This window comes from Molothrus aeneus, chromosome 2 (assembly GCF_037042795.1).
Source record: "Molothrus aeneus isolate 106 chromosome 2, BPBGC_Maene_1.0, whole genome shotgun sequence".
In the NCBI taxonomy this organism is placed as follows: domain Eukaryota; kingdom Metazoa; phylum Chordata; class Aves; order Passeriformes; family Icteridae; genus Molothrus; species Molothrus aeneus.
Window position 1 is genome coordinate 75835877 of NC_089647.1, and position 26806 is coordinate 75862682.

Consider the following 26806-nt stretch of genomic DNA (forward strand, 5'->3'; position numbering starts at 1 on the left):
TTGACTGTCTCAAAGAGGGGACAAAGCCTCAATCCCCTCTGCCAGAGCTGGTGTCCCTTGCAATGCTTGCTCCACTGGCAATTTATGATAATGAGGATGTGAATGAAGGGTCTGCAGGGAGCCCTTGCCATCCTTTCAGGAATTCTCTTGATAAAAGTGTGGCAAGGCTAGCGACATCCTTTCTTCATTTTGGTTGCTGATCTCCTTTCATTTGTAATACCTACCACAAACAACCAAAGATTTTCATCTTTCACAAAGGCCCACTGATAAACTGGCCTTTGTCTCTCTGAAGTGAGATTTCTGCCAAGAAAAAGAGGGCAAATAACAAGAGTTCCATTGATGGAATGTTTCAAAACCAGGTTACACACAATCATAGAACAATTTGAATTGTAAGTGACAATTATAGCCCATCTAGTTCAACATCCGTGCAAGAAGTAGAGATGTCTTCAACCAGATCAGGTTACTCAGAGCCCCATCCAACCTGGCCTTGAATGTTTCCAAGTTGGAAACCACTGCCCTCTCTGGGAAACCTGTTCCAGTGTTTCACCACTCTCATTGTAAAAAATTTCTCCCCTCTGTCTAGTGTAAATCTACCCTGTTTCAGTTTAAAACCATTACATCTTGTCCCATTGCAACATACCTTACCAAAATGTTTGTCCCTGTCTTTCATATAAACCTCACTGAAGTACCAAAAATCACAGCAAGTTCTCCCTGGGGCCTTCTCTTCTCCAAGTGGAATAACCTCAACTTCTTCATAGAAGAAGTGCTCCAGACCACTGATCATCTTTGTGGCCTTCTTCTGGACTGATTTTAGTGGGTCCATGACCTTCTTATATTGGAGTCCCCAAAGTTGGATGCAGTATTCTGGGTGGGGTCTCACCAAAGAGGAGTAGAAGGAGAGAATCTCCTTTCTCACCCTGCTGTCCATGATTCTTTGGATACAGCCCAGGATATGGTTGGCCTTCACAGCCGTGAGCACACATTGCCAGGACATGTCCAGCCTCTCATCCACCTGCACCCCCAAGTCCATCTTGGCAGGGCTGCTCTCTATCTCTTTGTCTTCCAGACTGTATTTATTCTGGGGGTTGCTGTCTCAAATCATCTCCCTGCCCTCCATGTGCCTCAGCACAGCTAGAAGGATCTGCTACATGACTTTCCCAGGCACAGAGGCTGAGAGGTTGGTACTTCCCAGGCTGTTCCTTTCCACCCCTTTAAAAAATGAGTGCAGTATTTTCCTACTTCCAGTCCCCAGGGACTTCACCCAGCTACCATAATTTTTCAAATATCATGGAAAGATATATGGATATATGAAGAGATGCATGGATTTGTATAATCATGCCAACTGAGTGCAAGTTATAAGAGCTGATGTTGCTCCAGACTTGACTCCATTGATTAATAGGCACCATGTGCAACACATTTATATTTTGGGATACAAGGACTTCTTCCCCCTCAGTCAGGGCAAGGGACATCTTGCTTCATCAGAGCAATGGAAACTTGAATCTTTGTGTGATCCTGGATCAAAGAGACATCTGGGACTGTCTGGGCTTTTCCAGTCAAAGAACTACATCAGAATTGATTGCCAAGACTATTTCAAACGAGTATTCACAGAGTGCAATGATTAAGACTACTTGTGGGCATTTATTTCTTGTCTAAAGTCCTCTAACATTTTCAAAGCAGCAAAATATTTTTACCTGTTTATGTGATTATATGAGGATGTCCTTCTTGATCTGGCCTCTATCTCCAGTATTTTTTCAAAGAGGCAAATCATTTCATCTGGATTGGACAAGCTAATTTAAGTAGAGAATTTAAGGTTAAATTCAGGAGAGGTTTGGGCACTGACTTTTAGATGACCTGGCCTCCAGCATTTCATGAGCCACACTCAGAATTCCTGTGTGCTTGATGGCGGAATTTGGGTGCTTCAAGGCTTGAACACAACAGAGCTGGCAGGATACAGTGGGACCTTCTTGAAGGGAGAAGGCAGCTGCTGACATTGAAGCAACAGGAAAAGTGGAGGACAAGGGTGTATCTGCAATTCTCTCTTGCACTAAAAGCCCCTTGAGGCTGGAGTGAGGCAACCCTGTCTGCCTGGGATCCATTGTCTGGAATCTTCTCCTGGAGATTGGTACCTACGCCCTTTATTTCAAAAGACTCCACACAGATCAGTCTTTTAAAAACAAAGCAGGAAGAAGAAAAGGTGGTGATAGCTTTTATTATATAATGCCTTGGTATTCAAAGTATATGCTGAGGAAGTGGGAGGCCCGGGTTCCTCTCCCGCCCCAGCCCGAGGGGCCCAAACCCACATGTCCCACATCCCATGAGAGTGCCCCAACAACCAGGCTGGAGGCTACCTTGGGCGGAGGAGCCTCCTCCACCCCTGCTTTGAAACTGCCACACTCTGCAGCCAGGCATTTCTGACTCGGGAGGGCGGAGGGGCCTGCGAGGGAGAGCAAGGAGGGAGCCGTGCCTAATGCCGACAGCTCCCTCCGAGGCTGTCACCAGGGAGTGGGGAGCCCGGGCTGCCTCCTCCCTGCCCTGGCAGCTCCTTTCCTGGGAGGTTTACACGCTGACTGCAGGTTCTGGCATCCAAATTCCTCTTCTCTCCTTGGCATCGTGACTCTAGGAAAGGCTTTTAGCAAGGGGGCACTGCATCCTTGCCCCTGAGCACACTTCCCTGGGAGGCAGCAGGCAGGGGCCTCCTTTGCCCCTCTCCCACTTGCTCCAAGGGTTCTCCCACATCTTTTGGAGCAGTTGTTTGGAGCTGGAGCTGCCACGGCACTCCATGAGGATGTGCCAGGTGCAGCTACCAGGGCCCACTGAGCCCCTGTACAAGTAAAATCCTTGTTTTCTCCACGCCTTGTTTTCTCCAAGCTGCAAGTTTTGGCCACTCTGGAGACCCCAAGGAGGGTGGTTCTGGGCACCTCGGGGAGCTTCAAGGTAAAGAGTCAGGTGTTTCAAGGGTTTCCAGGCAGCTACAGGGTTAAGTAGCAGCAGATTCATGTTTTCCAGACAAGCTGCCTGAACACATGGATTTCAACCCAGTTTATACCCTTTGGTTTTGATCTTACCTACAGCAGAGGAGGTTTCTTTCTTTCCAAGCAGGCACACTGGGTGGCAGATGGAATTAATGTCCCCTCCCTGATGCTAGACAATAAATCAGCTCCTGACTAAAATTTGGGATTAAGAGTCGTCCAGAGAAATCAAAGTGGGAAATCAAGCACTTTCCTCAACTTCAAGGCAATGGATGAGAGAAGAGGGACACACTCATCTTGAATCACTCAGATACGATGATTTCATGTTAAAACTCTAGCATTGCTGATACTTCTTCCAGTCTAAGATCAACTTTCCCAGTTAAAAATTAGGAAAAAAAAAAAAGAAAAGAAAAAATGAATTACACAAACAGTTTAACAGCAGGGATCAGTCTTTCTCACACTTCACTCAGGATGGGCAAATGGAAGTCTTGAAGAGCTATGAACAACAGTAGCCACGGTTTCAGTAACAAGGCCAAAATATCCTGTGAGCTTGGCAGCCATCATGCGCCAAGAAGTCATGAAAAGGCACATTACAGTTAGCAATATCTGATAGAAGTTTGCCTCAGCATCAGTTCCAGGGAAAGGTTGAACTGATAATCACTTTACCAAAAAAAAAAAAAAAAAAAAAAAGCAGCTGGAAGGAAAAGCAGATTTTCTGGTAAATCTGTGACAACAGCATCAGCAGCTCCAACTGGTTTGTTGCCCGTTCCTTTTGGCAGCCCAGTCACCTCCCAAAGATCTACATGTCTCTATTAAGTAATCCATTTGGCTGCAGCAAAGGCATCCCCATTAGCCACTTAACCAGCCCATTAAGAGGTCCTCCTAAGCACTGGGGGCTGTTACACCTTCCTTGCAGAGCATCCATCAGCCTTGCAGGGTCCAGGACATGTCCTGAAAATCAGAAAAGAACAGTTTTTTCCTTGCGAGATGGAGACTTTTGAGGGAAACCTCACTGTTGCTTCCTTTATTTTTAGGAAGCTCTTCCTAAAAATTTCTCCTTTCTGGAGGGCTCCTTCTCCTCCAAAACATGCCAAATTACTCCCATGGGGCAGAGGCACAGTCAGCCAGTGCACTTGTAGGGACACCTAGGGGAACAGGCTTTGGCCACCCCTGGCACAGGGTAAGCACCTGCTCTTGCTTAGCAGCAGCACTTGGCCTTTCACTTTCTGCTTTCAGCAACTTGAAGTGGTTCTACATAGAGTCTGTTGCAACTTCTCACATGCACAAAAATGCACAAAGAACCTAGGCAGGTAAAACCTGTACAGGGAGACTCCTTCTAGCCCTGCTCCATGCCAGCAGACTGCACGCATCTTGCTGTTCTCTACATTATTTTTGGCATGTGCAGAGGCATCTTCCTGTTCCCCCAAGCCTGTGATGGTCTCTATCACTTGCTGCTAGAAAAAGCAGCAGAGACTTTTCCATAAAACTATTTGAAAAATGCAGATTCCCTTCCCTTCTGTGTTGATGTGTATGCATAATGTGACACACCATTCAAGTAAATCTAGTTTTTTGAGAGGAATATACACAGAAATGAACAGGCACATGCTCTCCTGAAACCAGATGAAAACGAAATTTTTATTTGCAGGTAGGGACATTTATACCAATACAGAGAAAACACTCCGTATTTTCTCTGATGTATTATGAATATGACTCGAAAAAATCAACAAACATTAACCACATACATAAACGCGTGATCTACACAGAATGCTTAAAAGTAATTGCAAAAGGATTTGTTGAGTAATTCCAGAAAAAAAAAAAAAAAGATTGTCAGAAGACAACCTGGTTGTGGGAAGAGGCACTTAATTCACTGCATGAATGACTCACGGTGAATTACTTGCATAACTCCACTCAAGGAAATCACTACTCTGCAAAAGTGCATACATGTTAAATCAACCAAAACACAGAGCGGTCCATATTCTTGGTACAATGCTGCCTTCCTGCTGGTACAGAATGAGGAAAAATCCTCTCAGCTGGGCTGGGAGGGGGAGAAATCCTCTCTTTTGCTATCCTGGCAATGTTTTCAAGAGACAGTTCAACAGTGCTCACTTGTCCTATTCATGCTTGGCGCTTACATTGAAAAAAAATCCAGGCCTGTAATATTTAAGAACAAGCTCTTGTTGACAGTGAAACTTTGACTAATAAATATGAGGCTGCACTTGCCACCAAACTCAATTTAATGCCATAAGATAATTATGGTCCTTTCCAAGAAAACAGAGAGCTCCATAAAGAAGGTCAGCTGGCATGAACACTAGCAAGACTGACTTTCTTCAGAATACACAGAATAAATAACTCCTTCCTTTATTTGCTATCTGTGCTTGAACTGTGAGATACAAAGCTTACTGGAATTAAACTAAGGGAACTATTTTTCACTGTTTAATTTTTCACTGTTTCACTTTAATTCCTCATAGCATATCCAGAACTGAAAAAAAGAAAGGCAGAAAGAGAGGGGGAAAAAAAAAAAGCACCATAGCTCTTTGCAAGTCTCATGTGCCTGACCAGCTCGACCACAGTCCATCAGCCATACTTCAGGCATCACATTCAGATGTTACTGTGAGCAGAAGATACACATTCCCTTGGATGCAGCACAGTGATTTACACTGCATAAACTGGGAGCTGTTTCTCTGGGTATAGTGGATGCAGAAATTTCAGCTAGTATTCCAGAGCCCTTCTGTTAGGAGCTTTATTGCTTCTAAGAACAGCTTGGTCTATAGGGAGACTTCTCTGCCCGTATATTGGAGGAGGAGCAGCTGCAGCAGGAACAGCTGGGCACAGAGAGCATCCCATCTTGGAGCAGAGCTCCACATGGTAGCGATGGCGCTCAGGGCAGCAGCGTCCTTGGGGAGGCAGGAGAGGTGAGTTTGCCTTGGCAGAGCTGCCCAGCAGCTGGAGCCCTGACTGCAAAGGGCAGACCTGTCAGACCTGTGTGGTGGCAGCTGCAGCCTGGACCACCACGGCCCCACTGGGGCCAGAGAGCAGGAGTGAACATGAGCAAATGCTGCCCAACAACATCCCAGCTATGCTGACAGAATGGAGTAGAAGCCCCAGCTCCTCCTGTTGTTTCTACAATCAAATAAAATGCATAATTACTCCCTGGAACTTGGACTTGAATCTAGGCTTCTTCTTTGTCCTGGTGTGAAAAATGCCTCATGTCATTCACTCATGGTGAACATTCCCATCAAAAAGATCCTCAATATTAAGTTTTGGTTATGCACTAGATGGGAAGATCCAAGCAACTCAGCCTAAGGAAAACCTATAGCGCTCAAAAGTATGTTCTAAAAAGCCAAGGTATCCCATGCAGGAGAGGGACAAGAGCTCGGGTGCAGCTTTTAACTCATGTGTTTGAAGAAAGCAACCAATATCCATGTTGAGCCCAGCAACTTAAAAGCCAGATGTGCCCTGGCTCCTGAATGGTAGTGGGACTACCTCCAGTTTCTCCTCAAGGTTATTGTACTTTCCAGCATGTGCTGGATCCATGGCTAAGATCCATAGGGAATTTTGTATCTCAAAACAGATGAAGCTATTGATTCCAGGCCAGTTTGGGAGTTCGGTGGTGCCAAGGTGCAGACAGTGGAAACTCGATTTCATACATCAGAGTATGGCCCTGATTCTCTCTACATTAATATTGCTCCAAATTAAGAACCAGCTTTAAACATGGAGTTTATGAAATTCATGCTTGTTTGTGAGCAGATTCCTAAAAATCATCTTTGGCTTTGTTACTTATCAGCAGCTCTCTTTCAGGCAAGGCAACAAATCTCCCTCTTCCACTTCTAAAAGAGAACTTCTGTATTAACACAGCAGCACGCACATTTGGCAAGTGCTTGCTCTGGGAGGATATAGCTCCAGATGGACATTGCACATCCCACAGGCGACTTGTGCTGTGACAAACCAAGCCTAATTCACTTAGAGGCAACTAAGCTGCATGGTGGTTGTGAGGTAGACTTTTGGTAGAAATATGAGAAATTCTTAACGCATATTCCATGGTAGAAGAGGAGAGATGACAATTCATATTGTACCAGGTCCTGCAACTTGCTACACTGAGGGACTATTGACAAATGCACAATTCATCCAGTACTAAAAATCCTGCATCAAAATAGCAGTGAAGTACTTGAGACAGTTGGAAGACCTAGGGAAGAGTTTTGCATGGTATTCAGAAAAAGCAGTTTCTGAGTGTCTTGCTAAATTAAGCAACAAGCTCATCAGACAGAAGCACAGGACTGAGAGGTAATGCTGTTAACCCACCTCACTTCTGCCCACTGACCTTCCACATTTCCACTGTCCAGCCCACTGAGCTTGCCAGCTGCTTTGGGCAGAGACCATACCCAGTCTGCACTGGTGCAACCTCAGGGGTTCTTCCATCACAGTTTTTTAAAATCTATGTGCAATACTTTTCAGCAATTAAAGCTAAAATCTTGGTAATGTGATCTGAGAGATCTCAGACTGGAGAAAACTGGTAAAACCAAGCTGGCATGTATTACTGTGTTTTGTAGCTCCAAGTGCATTTTCAGCTCTTGGGGCTTTTGATGGCACCGAGAGGTGTTTTGAGATGTCAGACATGTCCTGACTTAGCTCAGCCCATAACTTCTGCCTTCAGCCACATATTTGCAATGACAACAGACTTAAGACAGGCTTCTGAGAAATGCCTTTTATTGTATGACAGCAGTTGTCACATGAACGTCCACAAAAGAAACCATTCCATAGTAATGCCAAAATCAAATTATTACAACAAATGCAAGAACCAAACCAAAACAAAACCAGAGTTAAAATGATGAAAAAGCAGCGTGCTGTTACACAGTGTAAAACATACACAGAAAGCCACATCTTCTGCAAAACTGTCATGCTCATCACCATCACAAGGAAGAAGTGATTTCAATTCTTTCTTCCCCCCTCCAAAAAAAAAAAAAAAGAGGCAAATTTTGAATATTTTGAGATATTTCAAAGGGTCAGCTAAACAACAAAAAAAGAGCAGCATTTCTGATGATTTTTTTTGCAATCTTATTTCACATGTGTATTGGGAAGGCTAAAAAAAAACCATCAACATTACTTAAGCAAACAGCATTATTGAGGCTGGCCAGAAAGTTCTCCCTCTTCCAAAGGGCAGTACAAATGGTATCACAGAAGATTATGCCCATCTGGCACATGGTGCAGTTTACTGAAGAGAATTTTTGTCCTTAAAACAAGCAAATAAGTAAAACATGAAATAGTCTATCCTGGCAAACTGTGGCTTTGGAAATGCCAACATGCTCTGTCGGCTCACAGCGGTCTTTGGAGAAGGGGTGGAGCAAAGACACACCAAAACAAATGTATGAAAAACAATTCTCTGGATCAGAAATAGAGGCTGTTCCTAGATTTTTACACCTAAGAAACAAGAGTTTTGTAACTGATGATTTTTAGAATAACTGTATAAAATTATATTTATTAGAAATAAGACTCTGGAATACTTTAAGGCACCTCATGGCGAAGAAATATTTTAAAGGCTTGAATAACTCAGGAGACTGAATTCTTTTTCCAAGATCCCCAGTAAGGTATGCAACTTAGAGTAACCTGCTTTGCTATTTTCAAATAAAGCACAACATTTTTCAAAATGGAAGCTTAAAACTATTTAAATTTTTCTTTGTAAGGAAACATAAAACACCTTGTTGGAAAGATAATGTATTCATTTAACAGACCAAGACTTTCACCACATGAAGGCCTTTTTCTTTCCCTGATTTGAGTTCTGCCATTCAGGTCCACTGCACCTTTTTTATACAATTAAAATGAAATGGGTCAGTCGGTCCTAATCAACATCTGAACAAAACAGCTATCAACAATACCAGCAAAACCAGTTTCCTGAATAAAATATTTCTGCTGCTTTAAACCAAAAAGATGAAATAATGACAGACATGAATGACTTGCTATCAGTTTTTCTACTCAGCAATTTATGGGTTTCAAGTGTGATTTTGGAAGAAATTTGTTTTGTCTTATATTTGATACCTACAGCAAGTAGTGTCCTGCCAAAACACGTAGAGAAGCAGAATCAGCATTTTCAGAGATACCTAACATTTTTGTGCACATTCAAAAAGCTACAGGATCAAATTAATTCTAGCTTATAGACTGATAGCCACATCAGTCAGGGTCTCATACGAGTGAGTCTGCAGCAGCCAGCGTTTTGGAGTTCTGCTCTGAAATATAACTTACCATAGATTCATTTCAGAGCTGAAATGAACTAAAACTGTAATTATACCCTTGGTTTACGTGTGCAGATCTCCTTGGGTCTGACAAAAAAATATAAAATAAGGTATGTATGGCCAGGAGAACTTACTATTCTCTTATAGTATTTAAAAGACTCTGTATTATACATCACATTTCTTCTTCTATAAGAACTAAGTGTTTAACAATAATAAGAATTCCATATTGTAAAACACAGACTCTGAATATATTCACACTTCTCAAAAAAGAAGATAAACAAAGGAGTTCAAACTCCCAACTCGATGAAGTGCACTACCTTCCTGATCAGCTCAACATAGCTGTGTTTTGCACCACTCAAATGAGGTTTTCCATGGCAAAGCTTGAGCAGAGCTTGGACATGGATCCACGGATCCTTGTCAAAAAGGCAGTTGTGGACAAGGCCATGAGGTTGAACTTTCTTTACACTACACAATCCCCTAGAATTATCTAGCATGACTTTACACATTTAAACTTTACAACTTCACATACCTGTGCAACGCAACCACTACTCTCACTCAGCTGCAGAACAGCCCTATCCTTATTTCAGACAACTTTAATGAAAAAGAAAACAGCCACAGAACGCACAGGATGATAACTGTGGGCTAGGACACTGTGTAAGTGGACTGCAGCAGCTCAGAGAAGGGCCAAGCCATACAGAAAGTGGATGTGGCTGGTGTGTTCTCAGAAGGATCTGCCATAAGCACTGCACACATGAGCACATTTGTGACACGTGGTTTGGTGGCTGGTAGCACAAGCCTCCTGCTGCACATCACTGTGTGAAGTTCAGTTCCATGGATCTCAGTGGAACTTGTTCCAGTGTAAGGTGCTACACACTGCAGGAGAAGTGTTAGGACTTGACAAAAAAGGCTAGGGGCAAAAGCATCTCATTTTGTGACTCCCCCCTAATGATTTTTAAGCATGTTGAGAGGATGTTACCAGCACACACAGATGCCTGATGTTTGCTCCACAAGCTCCAAAAGCCCCTGTCCCTCAGAAAGCTGGCTGGTGGCACTGCAGACACAATTCCCTGTCTCATGGGATCTCACAGCAGGACAGCAAGCCCCAGTGCAGGAAGGATGCTGTAACAGGGGAACAGGGACTCTGCCTCTCACCATCGGGCTGGCTCTGAGCTGGAAGATGTCCAAGATGAGTGGTTGTGCTGAGGCACAGGCTTTGGCCTCAATTTACTCCTCAGTAAGAAGTAACTTTGTATCTGACTAAATTGCATTCTAGTAGAACTGCTTGAAATGAGAAACACTGGTGTTTGCCTTACTTTTGGATCACTGGATGAACACTGGGTAACTAACACTTGTTCGGCATTACAAAGGTAATAGCAAGCATCTTCAGTATTTTTAGAAAAGCACAGTATTTTCCATTTTCTGAAGAAATCTGTTGCCTTTTAGTCTCTCCTGTGGCCTTTAAACAGCAAGATGAATAGATGTATTTTCTACTGGACCTCAAAGAATAGCTCAAATTTTTTCAGATTTGAAAAGACCTAAAGCAACACAGCACTTGCTTGGTTTATTTTTCAAGCATGGGAATAGTGCCTTTGTGTTGAAGTGCTTTGCCGAATCAGGACATAACTTATGAATATTGAACCCCTCTCTCACTGCACTCCTCTCTATCAGCAACTGCCATTTGAAACTACAGGTTGTATTTTCCTACTTATTCTGGCAGGATGGTAACTTCATACAGCTGAAGTTCAACAGAACCCCTGATGCAAAACTAAAGTTACATATTTTAACGTATATCTAATGAATTTGTTGTGTACCCTGCAGTTACAGCTTTGGCTTGAAGGCACAAATATTAAGGCACAATAAATGCAAATAATGTATACATTTCAATGTGTTGTGTTGAAGATAACTTTGTACTCCACAGTATTTAGGTATAATGACATGTCATTCAAACAGTTCCTCAAGTTATTTTAATACCTTTTTTTCTTTGATAACCTGGGTAAAAAGAGGAATGTATGTTAAATTATTTAAATATTTCTTCAGTGCAAATGTGGCAATTTTCTTCTGAAGTAGAGAAGATTGAGACTGATTTTTCAGCATTTGGATTTTAGCAAAATAAAACTAATATTTACATTCATCTTGAACAGCATTATTTGAACTGTTTATTAAAAAAAGTATATAGTACTCTTCTATCAAAATGAAAAAGTGGTTTTGGCTTCTTCAAGTTTTTTTCCTACCAGCCTGCATAGGTACTTGTCACAGGTAGAAAGACAGCTCCTCTAGACAAGTGAGTTGCACACTACCAAATCTGCTGTTCAGACAGAGCTGTCATGGTAAAGAGACACTGAAAAAAATTTGGTTTTGCTTGCTCTCAAAATATTTCTAAAGGAAAAAAGAAGGACACATTCCAATTATTTTACTAAGCTCCAAATATGCACACTAGACCTGTTAGGTGTCCTGCACCTGTTTAAATAAAAGAGATCTCTACCACATAACTTTCAAATAAAAACTGAATCTGCCTGATTTCCTTAGCAATACAAACATAATTAGCTGGAAAGAAAAACATATTGCACTGAAATGAAAGAAACAGGGACAATATAAATTTTCTTCTCAGTATTAAATAGGAAGGATGTCCAGTGCAAAGAATTGCCCCCCTCCCTTTCCTCTCCCGTTGACGCCAAGTTTAGATGATCTCAGGTTTACATTCTGCAGAGAACAGTTAAGGCAATGAGGAATCACAGTGCAGTTTCAGTTATGCATAATCCTGAGGAAGGATCCAAGGAGGAGTCTGTGGCAAGCTGACCATTCTGAACAACTTCTGGGTAATTCTTACTGAAGTATACCTAGGAAAAATATTAGATTCCATGAGTAATTACGTACCAAAGTCCATTTAGCTTCAAACAATATTTCTGGAGATAAATATAGTAGAGATAAATATATATCCTTAAGGAATCACAACAGGAACTTCAGGTTAGTGGCATTCAGTTAATGTATGTCACTGAAAAATTAGTAAATTTACTATATGAACTTGCACTGAAACAAAATGTGCGAGAAATCTCACACAACCTGTCGATCCCTCAAATTTTGTTAATTCAGATGAATAGATATGTTTTATCACTTTACATTAAACTGATAAGTAAAATCATTTCACTAGCTCAAAACATGGAGATAAATTAAAAACAGGATGACAAAGAAGCTGTGAAATCTTGCGTCTGCACAAGGGTTTCTCATTTTCACACATAAAATGAACACAATGGATTTGGATGTTAAAATCAGGTTGTAATCCCTATATTTTACAAACTGTGATTGACAACCATTCAAACTTTGAAGTATATGTATGAAATATCCCAGCCTTTAATTTGTGCTGCAGAGCAGTTATAGGGCCTATAGAAATGTGATCTCTGGATAGCGAACCACAATAATGAAAGAAGAAGCAAAAGCTTTAACAATGACTCAACCAAGCAACTTCTCTAAAACGTAAGATGATACCAAATAATAGGACAGTTCTTTGCCAAGCCTTTGAGTTCCTGAATTCTACCAATTTCTAGCTCAACTAGAAGAGATACAGGTTTCCTGATAAATGTATAATCAGAACATAAAGGAAATGAAATGCTGTCAAGTTTCACTGTTCCACAATCATCAGTTTTTAGCAGCTGTATCATATCTCTGTTCCTTGACAGATGCGCATAACAAAATGAAATAATGTCAAGACTTGTGTGCTCTTATCTAAAAATGTGTTGGGTGAAAAAGGACTTCAAATGCAATTTTTTTTTTCAAAGAAGAATGTGAAAAGTTTTGTTTGAGTCTTTAAAAACAGAAAATACACTATCTTTCTGAAGCTGACACGTGTCACGAGTTAGGTCTCATAGTCAGACTGCTTTGAGTACAGCTTATGAAACATTTCTGCAGTTTATATTTAAGAGTCTTGTCAACAAAGTTCAGTTTGTTTGATAATAACATCCTTTTCATATAAATGAATATACATATAAGACACATGGGATAAAAAAGAAATAGTCATTCTACAAAAATGTCCCTGTCATCTTTTGTGCACTCACTAATGCAGGGTATATGCATTTTACAAGTTTCAAAGAATATTAAAGTCTGATTTGAATCAACAGAAGAATTGGGAGTCCTGTTAAGAGACATTCCTCAGTAACCCGTCACAATCGGATGCAACAGAGGGAAGTTAATGAGGCTGCTGACTGCACACAGGCTGCAGACGGCAGCCTCGGTATTCTCACCCCGTTCCTGCTTTAAAACACAAAACTTTGGCATACTTTTAATGCAGCTTTTGAATGTGATTTTTTTTTAATGGAAAGCTAACAGAAAACCTTGGCACATTACTAGAAATGTAATGAAATGGCAGCTGCCTTTCAACTGTCTCATTGCAATTCTTCCCCTGAGCCCAATCCCTCAAGATATTAAATGCCCAAGTCTTTATACAAGTTTCTTCCAGTGCCAACAGAGCTACAACCTTTTTAAAAGTAATCACTGAGGTGAGATAACACCTAGTATTTTAATATTTACACATCTGTCATAGCTTTAAAGTAAAATAAAACAACTCTTATTTTTCCCTCAAAGTACTGAAACCTGACTGACAGAAACCCATCCCAATCCTGATGCCACCAAAGCTTGCAGAAAAGCCTCTCTCAACACTGCCAAGAGCAGGGAGAACACACTAACTTCTGTTTATCTGAATAATTGAGCACTTTTATTTTTTTCCTTTTTTCACTGCTTGACAATTATTTCTCTTTCCCACAGGATTTTCTCCTAGCAGCTTCTTGTAAACTGAGAAAAGATAAAAACAATCTCACAATGTCAAGCATAACTCAGTTGCCATCAGGCTCATGGGCTGTTTAATGCACACTCAGCAGTATCCAATTTGAGTTGTGCCTGTGTTGTTCTCTTTGACATCTGCACAAAAAATGGGGATACCAAGTGAGCCATACAATAGCAACTGGATCAATCTGGAAACCTGAGCTAAGATTCCAGCAATAGCTCAGTCTTGCAATGCTTCACTAAGAGGCCCACGAGAATTTTTTTTAAAAATTATGTTTCTTAAATATGTCCAAGTTAGTCTTCCCAATTTAAGATGTGTACTACCTCTTAATTTGCAGTTAAAGGATATATGCAAAAGCAGTACTTTTCCAGAAAATGCATTTGAAGTTTCAGGTTACTGAAAGATCATCTTGGTACAAGTTTGTATTGTACAGGTCCAAACTGAAATGAATCAAGATTCAGGTCCAAAATCCAGTAAATCAAATAATCATTGCCAAAGCATAGCCACATTCCAAACCATTTTCCTTAGCAACCCACTGCAATGCTTTTTGAAAAGTATGTATGTATGTCATATTACCATTTCTTTTTATGTGCAGCATGCTGTTTTCCAAAAACAGAAAGAAAGCTGTTCTTCATAAAAACAAAAAAAAAAATGTTCTTAGTAACCACAGTAGGAATGTGGGAAACCAACAGCAATACATGCAGCAGACTCAGTAGTGTAAAAAGAAAAGCCATCGGAATCAGCTCTTCTGACTAAGCGACTTCTCTGCAAGTATGCATGAAGCACAAGGGACAGCAATAACAAAACCCCTGAATTGTCCAAGTCCTTCAAACAGAAGGAGCTGTAACTCTGCTTCTGGGTAGCTGCTGACTGGAGATACAGTCTCTTGATTCCCATATTTTTGGTCCGAGTGTGGATAAGCACCATGCTTTGCATTCTTGGCAGATGCTAAAGCTTGTATCTGCCTTCTAGCCTGGGAGTTAGCAAACTTTTTCATCAAACCACATTTCAGCAGAGACTGGTTCCTGGATCTCTTCCCTTCCTGTACAAAATCACATAACATTGATGTGGTAACTGCAGATGACTATATGGGCAAGTAACATCAGGCAATTATTTTTATATATTTTGAATCATCTTTGAATGCAATTGTGCAATTGGGGAGGGCTCCAGGGAAGGAAGGAATGACAGCATGACATATCTAAATTTCTACAGATGACAGCTGGACAGCCTCACCTCTTGTCTTTCCAAGGAACAAGCCTTAGAAAGCTGGCCTTCACTTTACAGACAAACAATGGTCACACGAATTTGAAGCTACCCTTTTAAATATCATTTATATAACCTCCAGATTGTCATGCTCATACCACAGAAAACATGGCTAACCCATTCCCTTCTAATAAGAAAATAAATGAAGCTACACTGCAGCAATGGAAGAGGACAGCAGAACTTGTAACACAGCTTAGTTCAAGACAAAACTCCTTCCTCAGTTTTGCAATTTGTACCACTCAAGAATTTATGGTGTATGCTCCTAGCTACAGTGCTTTACTTGAAAAACCCTTTAAAAAATAAAATCTGAGAATATGAACAGACACAGAAATCTCTTCCCTGATCTTCAAAAAGTCCAGTAAAAGAGCATCCAGACGTGAGTACACAGCCTCCATGACTGCACTACTTTTCTTTTTTTTTTTTTTTTCAACTTGCTGGAAATGCATCTATTTTTTTACTGGAAAATAGTCAAACACCTGCCATTTTGTTTCCTGTCTTTGTGTGTTGTTCCCTGTCTACTGGTCTTTTGTTTCCCCAGGTAACAGTTTAGACTTTGTGTTCCTCTAGCTCTGCCCCACACATCCAGCAACTTGAGGAAAGGAAAGCATAAAGGGTAAAGAGCTTTGCCTCTCTCCTGTAAAAGGCTCTCTTAGGTTACCAGTGCCTTACTCACACGCTGAAAGCACGGTTACATGGGTTCCAAGCAAGTTGCTGCCAAACTGAGCACTGCCAGTCTCAGCTGGAGCAATGCTGAAACTTTGTTGGCACTGAGGGAATTAAGTCTTGCCTTGGACGTCCTGTGTGGTTAATTATGAAGAAAAAAGAAAGCAAGCCAAAGCTAGTCAAAGAGATCCTCAATCACAGGTCATTCTTTTATCTTCTTATCTCTGCTTCAGCTTTCCATCTGAGAATTGGAGATGATATAGGCTCACCTCACAGGCATATTGTGAAAACGAATCCATTGATGTCTCTTAAAACACTGATTGCCAGAGGAATGCTCACAATTACATTAATAATTCTGTACTCTGAGTAGGATTTGAACAGTTCACAATCAGGCACAGAGCCTTGCAGGGAACAAGGAGGTGACAAAACATTCAACAGCTGTTTCTTAGCTGAGCCCTGCTCATTTTTGGTGCAGAACAGAGAGCCAGGGTACAAGAAGGAAGTAAGGGAAGGCACAACAGAAGGAATGTGATCAAACCCTCAGGACCACAGCATGGTCACAGGCACTGAGCCCCAACTAAAATCTGATGGACCCTTTAAAAAACAGAGACATAACATATAAATGTTTGATTCTGCAGCCCTAATGTGCTTTTCACAGCGAGTTAAGATCAATGCCCAGCACAAGTGAGTATGTCCTATATTATTTACACTTACTGTTTTGTGTACACACAAAAGGATGCAAGAAATCCAGTCTTTCAACTTGGGGTATATAAATACACGTATCATTTGGAAGTCTGTGTATATCCCACTGAAAATTATGGCTTTGCCTTGCAAAACTGACAGATCCTTTAGTGGAAGGCTTACTGCAACACTGAATATGCTAACTTGAGATAAACAAACTGCGGAGACAAACTTAATTATCTCTTCTTCTAAAATTACCCGTTTTGCTGTTTCAATCAGAGCAGCCGCTTCAGTCTTGCCCACTTGTTGCACCATTTTGTAAAACAAGCTGTCTTGTTCTTGCAGCAAAATGTAAGGCTCACCGTATTCTTTCAGTCTTCCCGCATCTAAAACCTGTTAAATCAGCAGAAACCAATGTATTAACATAAAAACATTAGAAACTAAATGTTAGAGACTAGAAACCAAATGTAGGCAACTACAGGCAAGGGGGAAACGTATGCATTTTTAGTGCTAAGATGAATTTTGTACCCTGAAAATGAATTCTGTCCTCTTCAAACCAGTATAGCACTTTCTCAGTTTACAGACTTGTTGTACAATTTTAGAGTGCCCTACAGCCATTCCACCTATACGAATCCAACATGAAGTTATGCAGAATATGGAAATACAATGTTTGTGCAGCCAACAAAGCAGATTATAAGATTCATTGTGTAAGAAGGAAACAAAGAGGTCCAAAATGGGCTCTGAAGTAAACAGCTGTGGGTAAAAACCACACAATAACCACCAAGACGGTAAAGGGAGAATAAGTAGGTCTTTTGAATTAGAGGTGAAGGTGTAATTAAAGAAAATTAGGGTGTTGCTGAAAAGATAAACAATTTCTTGCATCAGTTTTTGCCAACTATGGATTAGAAAGATATTTAAACCTGACCCTATTCTTTGCACGTAAAGAAAAGATCAGATGCCACCATGGATACATGTACCCAAAAAGAGAGGAAGGAAGAAAGAAAGAACAACAGAGAAATTAAATAAGCATGAAGTCAATAATCCACAGAGAATATACAGTCAAAAATATAGGAAAATATTAAGAATATGCTGATTGAACCTCTATGAAACTGTTCTCAGACTAGTGACTTCATTTAAGGACTGCATGGCAGCAAACATTGAACTTACATTTTAAAAAGCCTTTACAGGATTAATTCAAGGAAATTTTAGACTAGCATATATATTTTGATGTAAGACACCAAATTAATTGAAACAGTCATTAAAATGAAAGAAGACACACAGAGCACAGGTAGAATTCATTCTCCATAGTTTTAGCAATCACAAATCTGATAAAATTTTTAATGCTCCAGAAGAAAACTAAAGGAAAAATGGTTTATGTGGATTTCCAGAAAGATACCTGGTGTAACTAAATAACCATGCTACAAAGAACAAAGCTTTTCAAAAACCTGGACAGAAAACAAGAGATTTGAATTAAACAGTGCAGCTTTCTTTGTAGAAAGCTGAACAGGTAGGAACTGGTGGGAAGCATATTGTTCTGGCATAGGTGGTAGCTACTTATGTTAATCATCAGAAAAAGGAGGTGTCAGAGAAGTGACAAACCTGCAAATGACACAAAAATGTGCAGATAAGAATAGACCAGGGGTTCAGATACACCTAGCTAACCTAAGAGAATGAGAAACACAATAGCAGGGAAAAGCCAATATTGACAAATGCAATGCACTCAAATACTTAACTGGCTTATAAATTAATGGTATTGACTCAAGAAAGAGATTTGGGTTTTAGTCTGCAAGTTCAGTACTTTACGCCATGAGTAGGAGTAATGGAGTTTTAAAAAAAAGGGAAAGAATTCATGTGAGAAAACAATTCAAAAAATATTTTTGCTCTTATATAAATAAAAAAACTGAATGCACAGGCGTGCTATTGACAAAGATATTGCCACAACAAAAGGACTTCAAGGACTCATAACTCAAGCCATAATTGTCGTGTACATTCTTGTGAGAAAAAAAAGAAAGATCTAAAGAAATGGAGCTGTTGATTTCAGAAAAGAAATTAATAAAAGGTATTGTGAGGACAACTTCCAAAGTAACAAAAATAGCGTGCAAACTTCTGTTTGAAAGAAGAACCTCCAACAAGCCAGCAGATAAATTCAGAGTCCTTTGAGGAAACTTTCAAACGTGTCCTTTGCCTGTGCAGCTCCAGAGAACCAAACATCCTCGTGGCCAACGGCCTGGCAGATCTCCAAGCAGCCTGGACCCCAGTAAATGACAAAGCCCACAGGGAAGGGGCACAGCTGAGCTGACTCCTTTGCCTGCGCTAGTGTGAAAATCCTGCAGTGCCAAGATCACTGTCAACTTGTTTGACACCAGAGACCCAGCACCAAGGAAAAGGGACCCACTCCTTCCCTTCCCTTCCGGTTCAATTAAGTGCATGGCATTTGAATGGAAAATAACTCAGACAACAAACAGCTGCATAATTACATCTAATTTTATAAACTGTATGCACAGAAACCTACAAGAATATATTTGCTATTTTCAAAAGCTCTTAACTTAGAGAACCCAGCCTATATTATGAATTTCCTCTGCAAGTTATTTCCAGTATGGTTTGGAATCGCAGCTGAAGAAAGTGCTCATAGAAAAATCTTAAATACTAGTAATATTGCACAGCACAACATACAGTCATTTAATACATGGAGTATTTCACCTACTATAATTGCACACATGCTGACTTTTCAGTGTACTTAATCCTATCCAATTTACCCTGAACATTTAATGATTAATTATAAATATAGTTTTTATCACAACCATTTTTAAGTCACTGTGTGTCACAGTTAAGGACAGCTTCCTTAAAAATGCAATAAATTATGGTATCCAAATCAACATTTAAATCAGGGTGCTACAGCATAGAGTATCTGTGTCGCCTTTAAGTAAAGCTTTTCTCAGCACAGCACTAGAATATGCAATCACTTCTTAAGAAAGGAAACAAAAATCATCTTCATTAAATGTGTCTCTTACTAGTAAAGAACTGCAATAGACAAGTAGAGGGTTTTAAAACTAATATTACTGCAGTATTGCAATTTTAATATTCATTTTGCAAATACCTGAAACAACCACAAGCATAGACAATCCTTCCCCTCCAGAAAACTGGGGGAAAGGAAAAAAATTATTCTTCCTTGCCAAGTTTTAAACAGTCAAGTCCAGAACATGAACAGATAGAGTGAGCAATTTCTGTCCAGAGAAACTCCATCCACATTTTAAACAAATCATTAACCAACTCATAGCCTTTCTTTGGGAATGAAACCCAAACTCGCATTATAAAGATAGACAGAACAGCCATAGAAAAATAAGCTGTGTTACTTTTTAAAAAAAATCTGAAATGAAAAATGAAGAATGAAACCGAACAGACAATATCATTCCTACAAGTCAGGAACACTATAAACCCCGTTCACCACGGAAAACCACTTTCTACTAAGTGCTGTCATCCATGAGACAATGGAGAAAATTTAAGCTGGTTTACTTGGTAGTTATACATATATATATTTATATATTTATTAAAAAGCACTTAGACAAAGAGATAGGTACTCTTCTTTGAAGAAATGTGTGCTGATAAGATTTACATAAATAAATAGGTACTTTGGCTAAGGCTTTGCATACTCTTACTCACTGACTCCAAGCCAAATTAAAATCATTAGGACTTCAAAAAGCCAGCTAATCATTCAGGAAAGGTGGAATCTGGTGTTTACCAGCCACATATTTTCCGATCAACTTGCAATGCTTATCACTGCACAATACAAGAGAATCGAACCCAGATGCATCCCAAGGCAGTTGTACCAGTGGAACTCGATACAGGAGAGCCAGAGAAGCTTGTAGCTGGCGAAATCAGATCGCTGGGAGATTGTGGAGGACACACACAGGAGCACTTGACTCTGAATCAGACTTGAATTTCATCACAGACTGCAGCGCAGATATTGAGAGAGGGGTTTTGTGCAAATCACTCAACTTTTCAGCTCCTCACCACGAATCTTTGTAAAATACACGAAATAAAGACTTGATCATTCAGTGGGAGCTAACTGCCTGTGAAATACTTAGACAGCCCAGAGTGAAATAAAAACAAACACAAAAGAGTTATATAAACCCAAAGTGGGCACATGTAAACCAGGGCCAGATTCTCCACCCTCTTGCACGGCAGCTTCTTTTACCTTTCCTGCACTGTTCTTGCCTTTGTAGTACCACCTTTATGGCTTCAACAGGATTTTCTCATATGAAAGAGTAATTCCAACAGTACAAAATTTACAAAATTGGCTGCTGGCAATCATACAAAAGAAAACATGCATGAAAATTGCTGTTCAATGGAATTTGCTCACCTCCCTGAGAACGGTGAAAACATCTTCACTTACAGCTATCCAAATTAGCATTACTCAAGCAGCAATACAGAGACATTTTAAGTTCAAACAGGGCTCAAATGATGTATTATTCTTAAGTAAAATCCTCACATGCCATCTAATTCTATTTCACTCCTGTTTCATCCTGGTTAAATAGTCTGGGGCAGTGACTGCTCATCTGAGTTGTGATCTTTGCAGAACATTAAGAGCCATATTGGTGGAAGACAACATAGTTTTGAACAGCACTTTGTTTGAATTTTGGGGCACAGAATAACACAGAAAGGGGATGATTAAATATGACAGGGAAGGACAGAGAAACAGAAAAGAAGTGTTTGAACTTGACCTGCAATATCAAACATGAGAAGATGGTGAGCCATTTAAATGTGTTTATGTTAACTCTAACTAGCACAGGAGTATTTGCCTATGCCACAAAAATGTTGGTGAACTAAATTTGGGTAAGATTTGAGCACTACATTTTGCCTCAGCTGTAACCTACCAGGGGATCTATCCCCACTTTGCCTAGGTCCCTCCTTAAACCCCTAAGCTTTGCAGTATTTCCATCCCACAGCTTTGTAATTTAATGTATTAACCAGGACAAAAAAGCAGGGGAAGGAAGACAAAAAAGTAAAACATAAAATGGTGAAAAATGAGTCAGGAAATCCATTTCACCATGAAAAGAGAAAAACAAAACAATAAACAATGAAGATACTACGTCAAGATAGTTGAGTTTCCAGCAGACACCTAGGCAGCAGAGCCAGGAGAACACCTTTTCTCCTTGATGATTCCTCAAATAATCCATATTGTTCTGTTGTACACGACCTTGCAGAAGCCAACACTCATTTTGTAAGTGAATTTTACAATCTTCTTTGCAGATTAATATATGTAAAAGAAGTGTCATTGGCCACAGAGAGTGAAAGAACAAGGGTCTTCTAAAATGCTGTAACAACCACCATGTACTTACAGCTATCCATAGACACAAAAAAACAAGTTCTAAATCCTGTGTTTTCTAACTTTCAGCAACAAAAGCAGACAAACCAAGAGAACAATAGTTATAAAACATTCTGAGGAAAAAAACAATCCAAGGTTGGAAGTGTTCAGCAACAGAGGAGGGGGGCATGAGAATTTATTTCAATTATTATTGAGGAATGACTAGTATTCTTATTCACGTTCATATTCACCATTAAGCTAGAGGGGAAATGGGACATTTAAGAGTTGATCATAAATGTTTTTATTTCCTATTCAAAAGGAAAATAATTCAAGGAAATTATCTCCTTGGGAATACATCTGATTTAATTTAGACTTGGAGAAGACATCACCAAACAAAAAAAATCATTATTAAAGTTCAAAACTCTGCTAGGAGTACAACTTGGAACAATGTTTTCCTCAGAGAGCATACATCAAGATGATCTTCAATAAAGTCCTGGGAAGAGGAGAATATTCAGGAGATGCTTCTGGTTACATCATATTATAAGAAATATATTCACCCAAGACAATACATAGCTTCGTGGGAAAGAGTCAACAGCCTGTACTCCAGTTGGCATTAAGTTCAGATGCAAGCATGTTCTGTCTCTTCTGTCTCATCATGGTTTGTCAAAACAGAGCAGAAACATGCACATACTTCTCTGAGGAATCATTTATAAATATCAACCTATCTAAACATGTTTGTGAACATCGAAGCACATTCAGAAGGCTGCAAATATAACTCAGAAACCATTTAAAAGGGTTTTTTTGTTTTCTTTTCTTTTGAAAGTTTCCTCTTTTTTTTTGGTGGTGGAGGTTTGGTTGGTTATTTTTGTTGGGTTTTTTGTTTTGATTTTTCTTAAGCCTTCAGGTTTATTCAAAGCATTCCCCATGCTCCTTCAGGGCTCCTATACAGATTATTCTACCAGTAACTCCAGACAAATTTGGTGTCAAATAATGTATTTTTCATGCGTCATGTACATTAACAGAGCAGAGTAGACCTGGAAATTCACCTTCTTATAATCTGAATTATTATTTTCAGATTTTCCAAATAACTCACCTCAGCAGAGTTTAACTTTGCTGTAACAATGCCAGAATTGCCACTGGTCATTAGGATTTGACAGGTACCCCCCCCCCCCCCCTCCCCAGTCCTTGCTTCTCAGAAAAGGCAACTTTAGACATCTTGTTCTGTAATCAGAAAAAGTGGGTTTCTCTAAACTGAAATTATTCTTTGGCTGCAACTTAGGGTAAATTGAGCATGCAGCACTGCCTGGTAAATTGGTTCACACAGGTCCTCTTTAGGCTCTTTGTAGAGATTTAAAAAATCTACCTTCTTTTCCTCCAACTAATGGCATGCCACTGCAAGCTGGATGGAATGTTGTGGGGGAAAAATACCAATGACATATGTAATAATGAGAATTATTCTAGTGATGATCCCTCGATATGAACTCCTTCTGTGTCTCACTGAAGAACTCTGTCAAGCACACACTGCAGATGTGTACGGCAGTCAGTCTCTTGTATGGCAGAGTTTCCTCACCTGCAAACATCTGATATACCAGTGTCAGTCCAACACTTGCTTCAGAGGCTATGAAGAGGCCTCTGCTTACGAGCAGCTGACAAAAACACCTATGTCCTGACAAACCTCCCCCTAGGTCAACCAGTAATGACTGCTTCCACCACTGCAAAGCCACATTTCTCAACTGGGATTGCAGAATGGCTCAAATGTGGCCCTGAAGTGGTATGAGAGATATTTCAGTTTAAAAAATACCACTCTTCAATAAGGCTTTTGAGGGTCTTAGAAAGGTAGATAAGCTACAAGGATATTATACTTTTCAAGAGGTTAAGGAATATTGTTGCAGATGACTGAGCATGTCTCCTGGTTTTATCAGTTTCTGATGACAATGAACTTGTGGCTCAGCTGCCATGCACAGTTTCACCTTATCAGAAACTCTCTGCTCAGGGCACCAGCCACCAGCATGACCTGTGCTAATTTGCTTTTAAACAGTAATACAGTATTTCTGAGCAAGCAAAAAACATTCTCTAAAGATGTGTTAGTATTTCTAGTACAGTCTAGATTCCATAACATTGTCTTTAAAGAAACATGATATGACCATCCTGTTCTTACACTGATGGAAACACATTCACACACAAAAGCCTGACAGAATGAGAGATTAAAGTTCATCAAACATTGGCTTCAATTCCTGCAGAAATTCCAATTCTTTGTTTGAATGTGAAGTACTGCCTCAATAATTACTTGTTTTATTTAGGCAAAAGAAGAATCTTGTTGGGCAGCCCTCTTGAAAGGGGAGCAGCTTTTAAGAACTAAAGATGCTGATGTTTTAGAGAAGTGTGGCTTAAAACTGGCAAAGAGAATCAAGAATTCTGGTGTATTATCAAGCTCTTTGAGATTTTGACTTGATTTTAGAGGCAGATAGGCCAGGTATGACATTCACAACTGTCAAAGACACTCAATTTCAGCTGACAAGACTCGCTCTGATACAGGACCATGGCACATAGCTCATTATCTCATACAAAACCTGGCCTAAACACCAATATAGAATCTTCTCTTAAGGGTAAAGATGCATATATTACTCAGCTTTGAAAGCAACATCTTCACTGTTCATAATTGTGGAATTCAATAAATTCCAAGAAAGAAAATGGAAGGATTTTGTTTTCTCTTCTGGTTTGGTAAACATCAACCCAGTTTCAGAAGATCTGGGAGCATTGGAAACTGCCTTTGTTCAGAATCAAAACTGACCATTTCTCAAAAATCATTTGCTAAATTCGTAGCTCTTACAGAAACTCTGGAAGTCTTGAGTTAACAAAAGAAAAGAGAAACCTAATGGTTTCCAGGCCCTCTGCTCTCCATGCAGGTCTCCTTCTATGAGTGCCCTTCATATTCTTGTCTTCACATTTCCTTACTCAAGAGACTTTGGTCCCAGAACTCAGTGGGAATCTTTCTTAGGTTGAATAAAAACAAGAATGAATTTAGTTCTAAAATTCCTTAGTCCATATTTTCAAGACAGAGGCTGAGTCAAAAAAGGAGCTTTATTAGTGTTTGTTCCTTCTGAAAAATGACAGCAGGTGCACCAGTATGAATGTAGCAATTTTACTGCAGATTACTAGATTCAGACCTACAAGGTACTTTAAGGTTTTTATGAAGAATTAGATGCTTAGCTGCAAAAATCTGGCATCCATTCTAGCTACTATAATCCATTAAGCTTCTTTTACATTCTTTAACTGAACAGACTCCAATAGCACAAGCATAATATCCAATAATATTTCACTACACTCCAGATACTGGGCTCATAGAAGGTCAAATCCGCTTCCACCTTTCTGTTACAGAATGAAAAAAACCACCCATTTTATACCCATCCAGTTGTCCTGCTTTGGAATTTTGAAGGAAGTCATAAAATTCTTACTTTCATAAGTTTTCACATTCTATCATCCCAGGCTCCAGGAATATTTATGGTCTCATCAATTGACCTATCTTAGACATCCCAAGCACTTGAGGGCCAATGTCTGACAGCAGGGCAGCTCTCCAGCAAGGAAACACTCTGACACAAACACACTGCAGACCAGAGAGTCAACACCAATGGTGGGACACAGCTTTCAAAAAGAACTGTTCTACAGCCAGGATTGCATGATTGCATGTTCTGTGTCTAGTGACTTAACATAATACCCCCTAAACAGAATGTTGAGATTTCCTGTACAACACATTCATTTTCCAGCAGTGATATTTAAATAAGTGGAAAAGAAAGCCACCTAAAGAAGACCATAGCTTTCCTGACTAACTCAGTATTACTAATTTAAGTGTACCACCACTACTTTCCTGTGTTCTCCATATCTCCATCTGAAGCTGGGCCACTGCAGTGAAAGCTCACATGAAGGTATCAGCAGGACACATGGGGCTTCCCCACTGCTACAAGAGCTCTGCCTCTCACTGGGCTGCAGATTCATACTCCCTTTTGCTATCCTCTGATGACTCTTGATCTTCTGGCAATGGAAGTGCAAGGAAGAGCAAAGGAAGGGCTTAACCTGGCTGCCCTGGGTACACAGAGGACACAACGTTTTTTGGGAATGAAGAGCATTGCATCCAGACCTCTTTAGACAGAGCACAGATTTCTGCACTTTCTGGAAGAATGCTGTTATCCCCATGGTAAGGAAGGGCGGCATGACCATCACCACCATATTCACTTAGATGTCTATCACCACTAACTCATCTCCAGGTGGATGGATGAAGTATATTAATTTGCACTACTGGGTCAGGCATCAGAACTCCAGAGAGAGAGAGACAAGGGCTCAGACCTTGTCTGCTGCTCAGCATTTTCTATATAGCTGTAGGTGACGGCCTTTTCACTACACACCACACTGCCCGGATCTCCCTCTCTCTCTTTGATTCCAAGATGTTTATACTTAGTCTTGGTGGACTGATTGCTCTGCTGAAGTTAGACATCTACAGCACAGGAAACATAGTTCCTGATTTATGAGGCCCAGATGTTCCACCATGGCAAACACGACATCAGAAAAATGAGAATAACCGAATGAGGGAGGAGTACCGGAAAGACGTGGGAAGTCATTTTCTATTGACCAAAAAAACCAACTCAGGTCTGGCTGTGAAGTGCATTGTATTGTTACCCTGCATATTAGTCATTTCAGAATGTAACCACAACAGGTTTTCCCATAAATAAATCAAATCTCTTCCCATGATTCTCTCATCAAAAACTTCCTATTTGAATGACAGTTTTTAATTACTAGATCAAGTTCTGCTTGCATAAAGAGTTTCCATTTCAAAGAAGTATTGCACTGATATGAAAACTCTCTGGAGAAACATCCTTGTCATTGAAAAATGCACAAGTTTTGACTCTGTGGCTTTCCTCTGGAGAGGCCACAG

At 40.1% G+C, this 26806-nt stretch overlaps 1 protein-coding gene across 3 annotated transcripts in view; it reads right to left on the reverse strand.

Moving 5' to 3' along the window:
* Positions 1-7656: 7656 nt before the first annotated feature.
* ABCC4 (ATP binding cassette subfamily C member 4 (PEL blood group)) overlaps positions 7657-26806 on the reverse strand; it is a 141813-nt gene continuing 122663 nt past the window's right edge. For all 3 annotated transcript variants that reach the window (XM_066571533.1, XM_066571532.1, XM_066571531.1), the window contains 2 exons: positions 16833-16967; positions 7657-12030 (listed from right to left, as the gene is read on the reverse strand). In XM_066571533.1, coding sequence (XP_066427630.1) covers positions 11923-12030; positions 16833-16967 — 243 coding nt within the window. In that variant the 3' untranslated portion in view covers positions 7657-11922. The remainder of the gene's footprint in view (positions 12031-16832; positions 16968-26806) is intronic.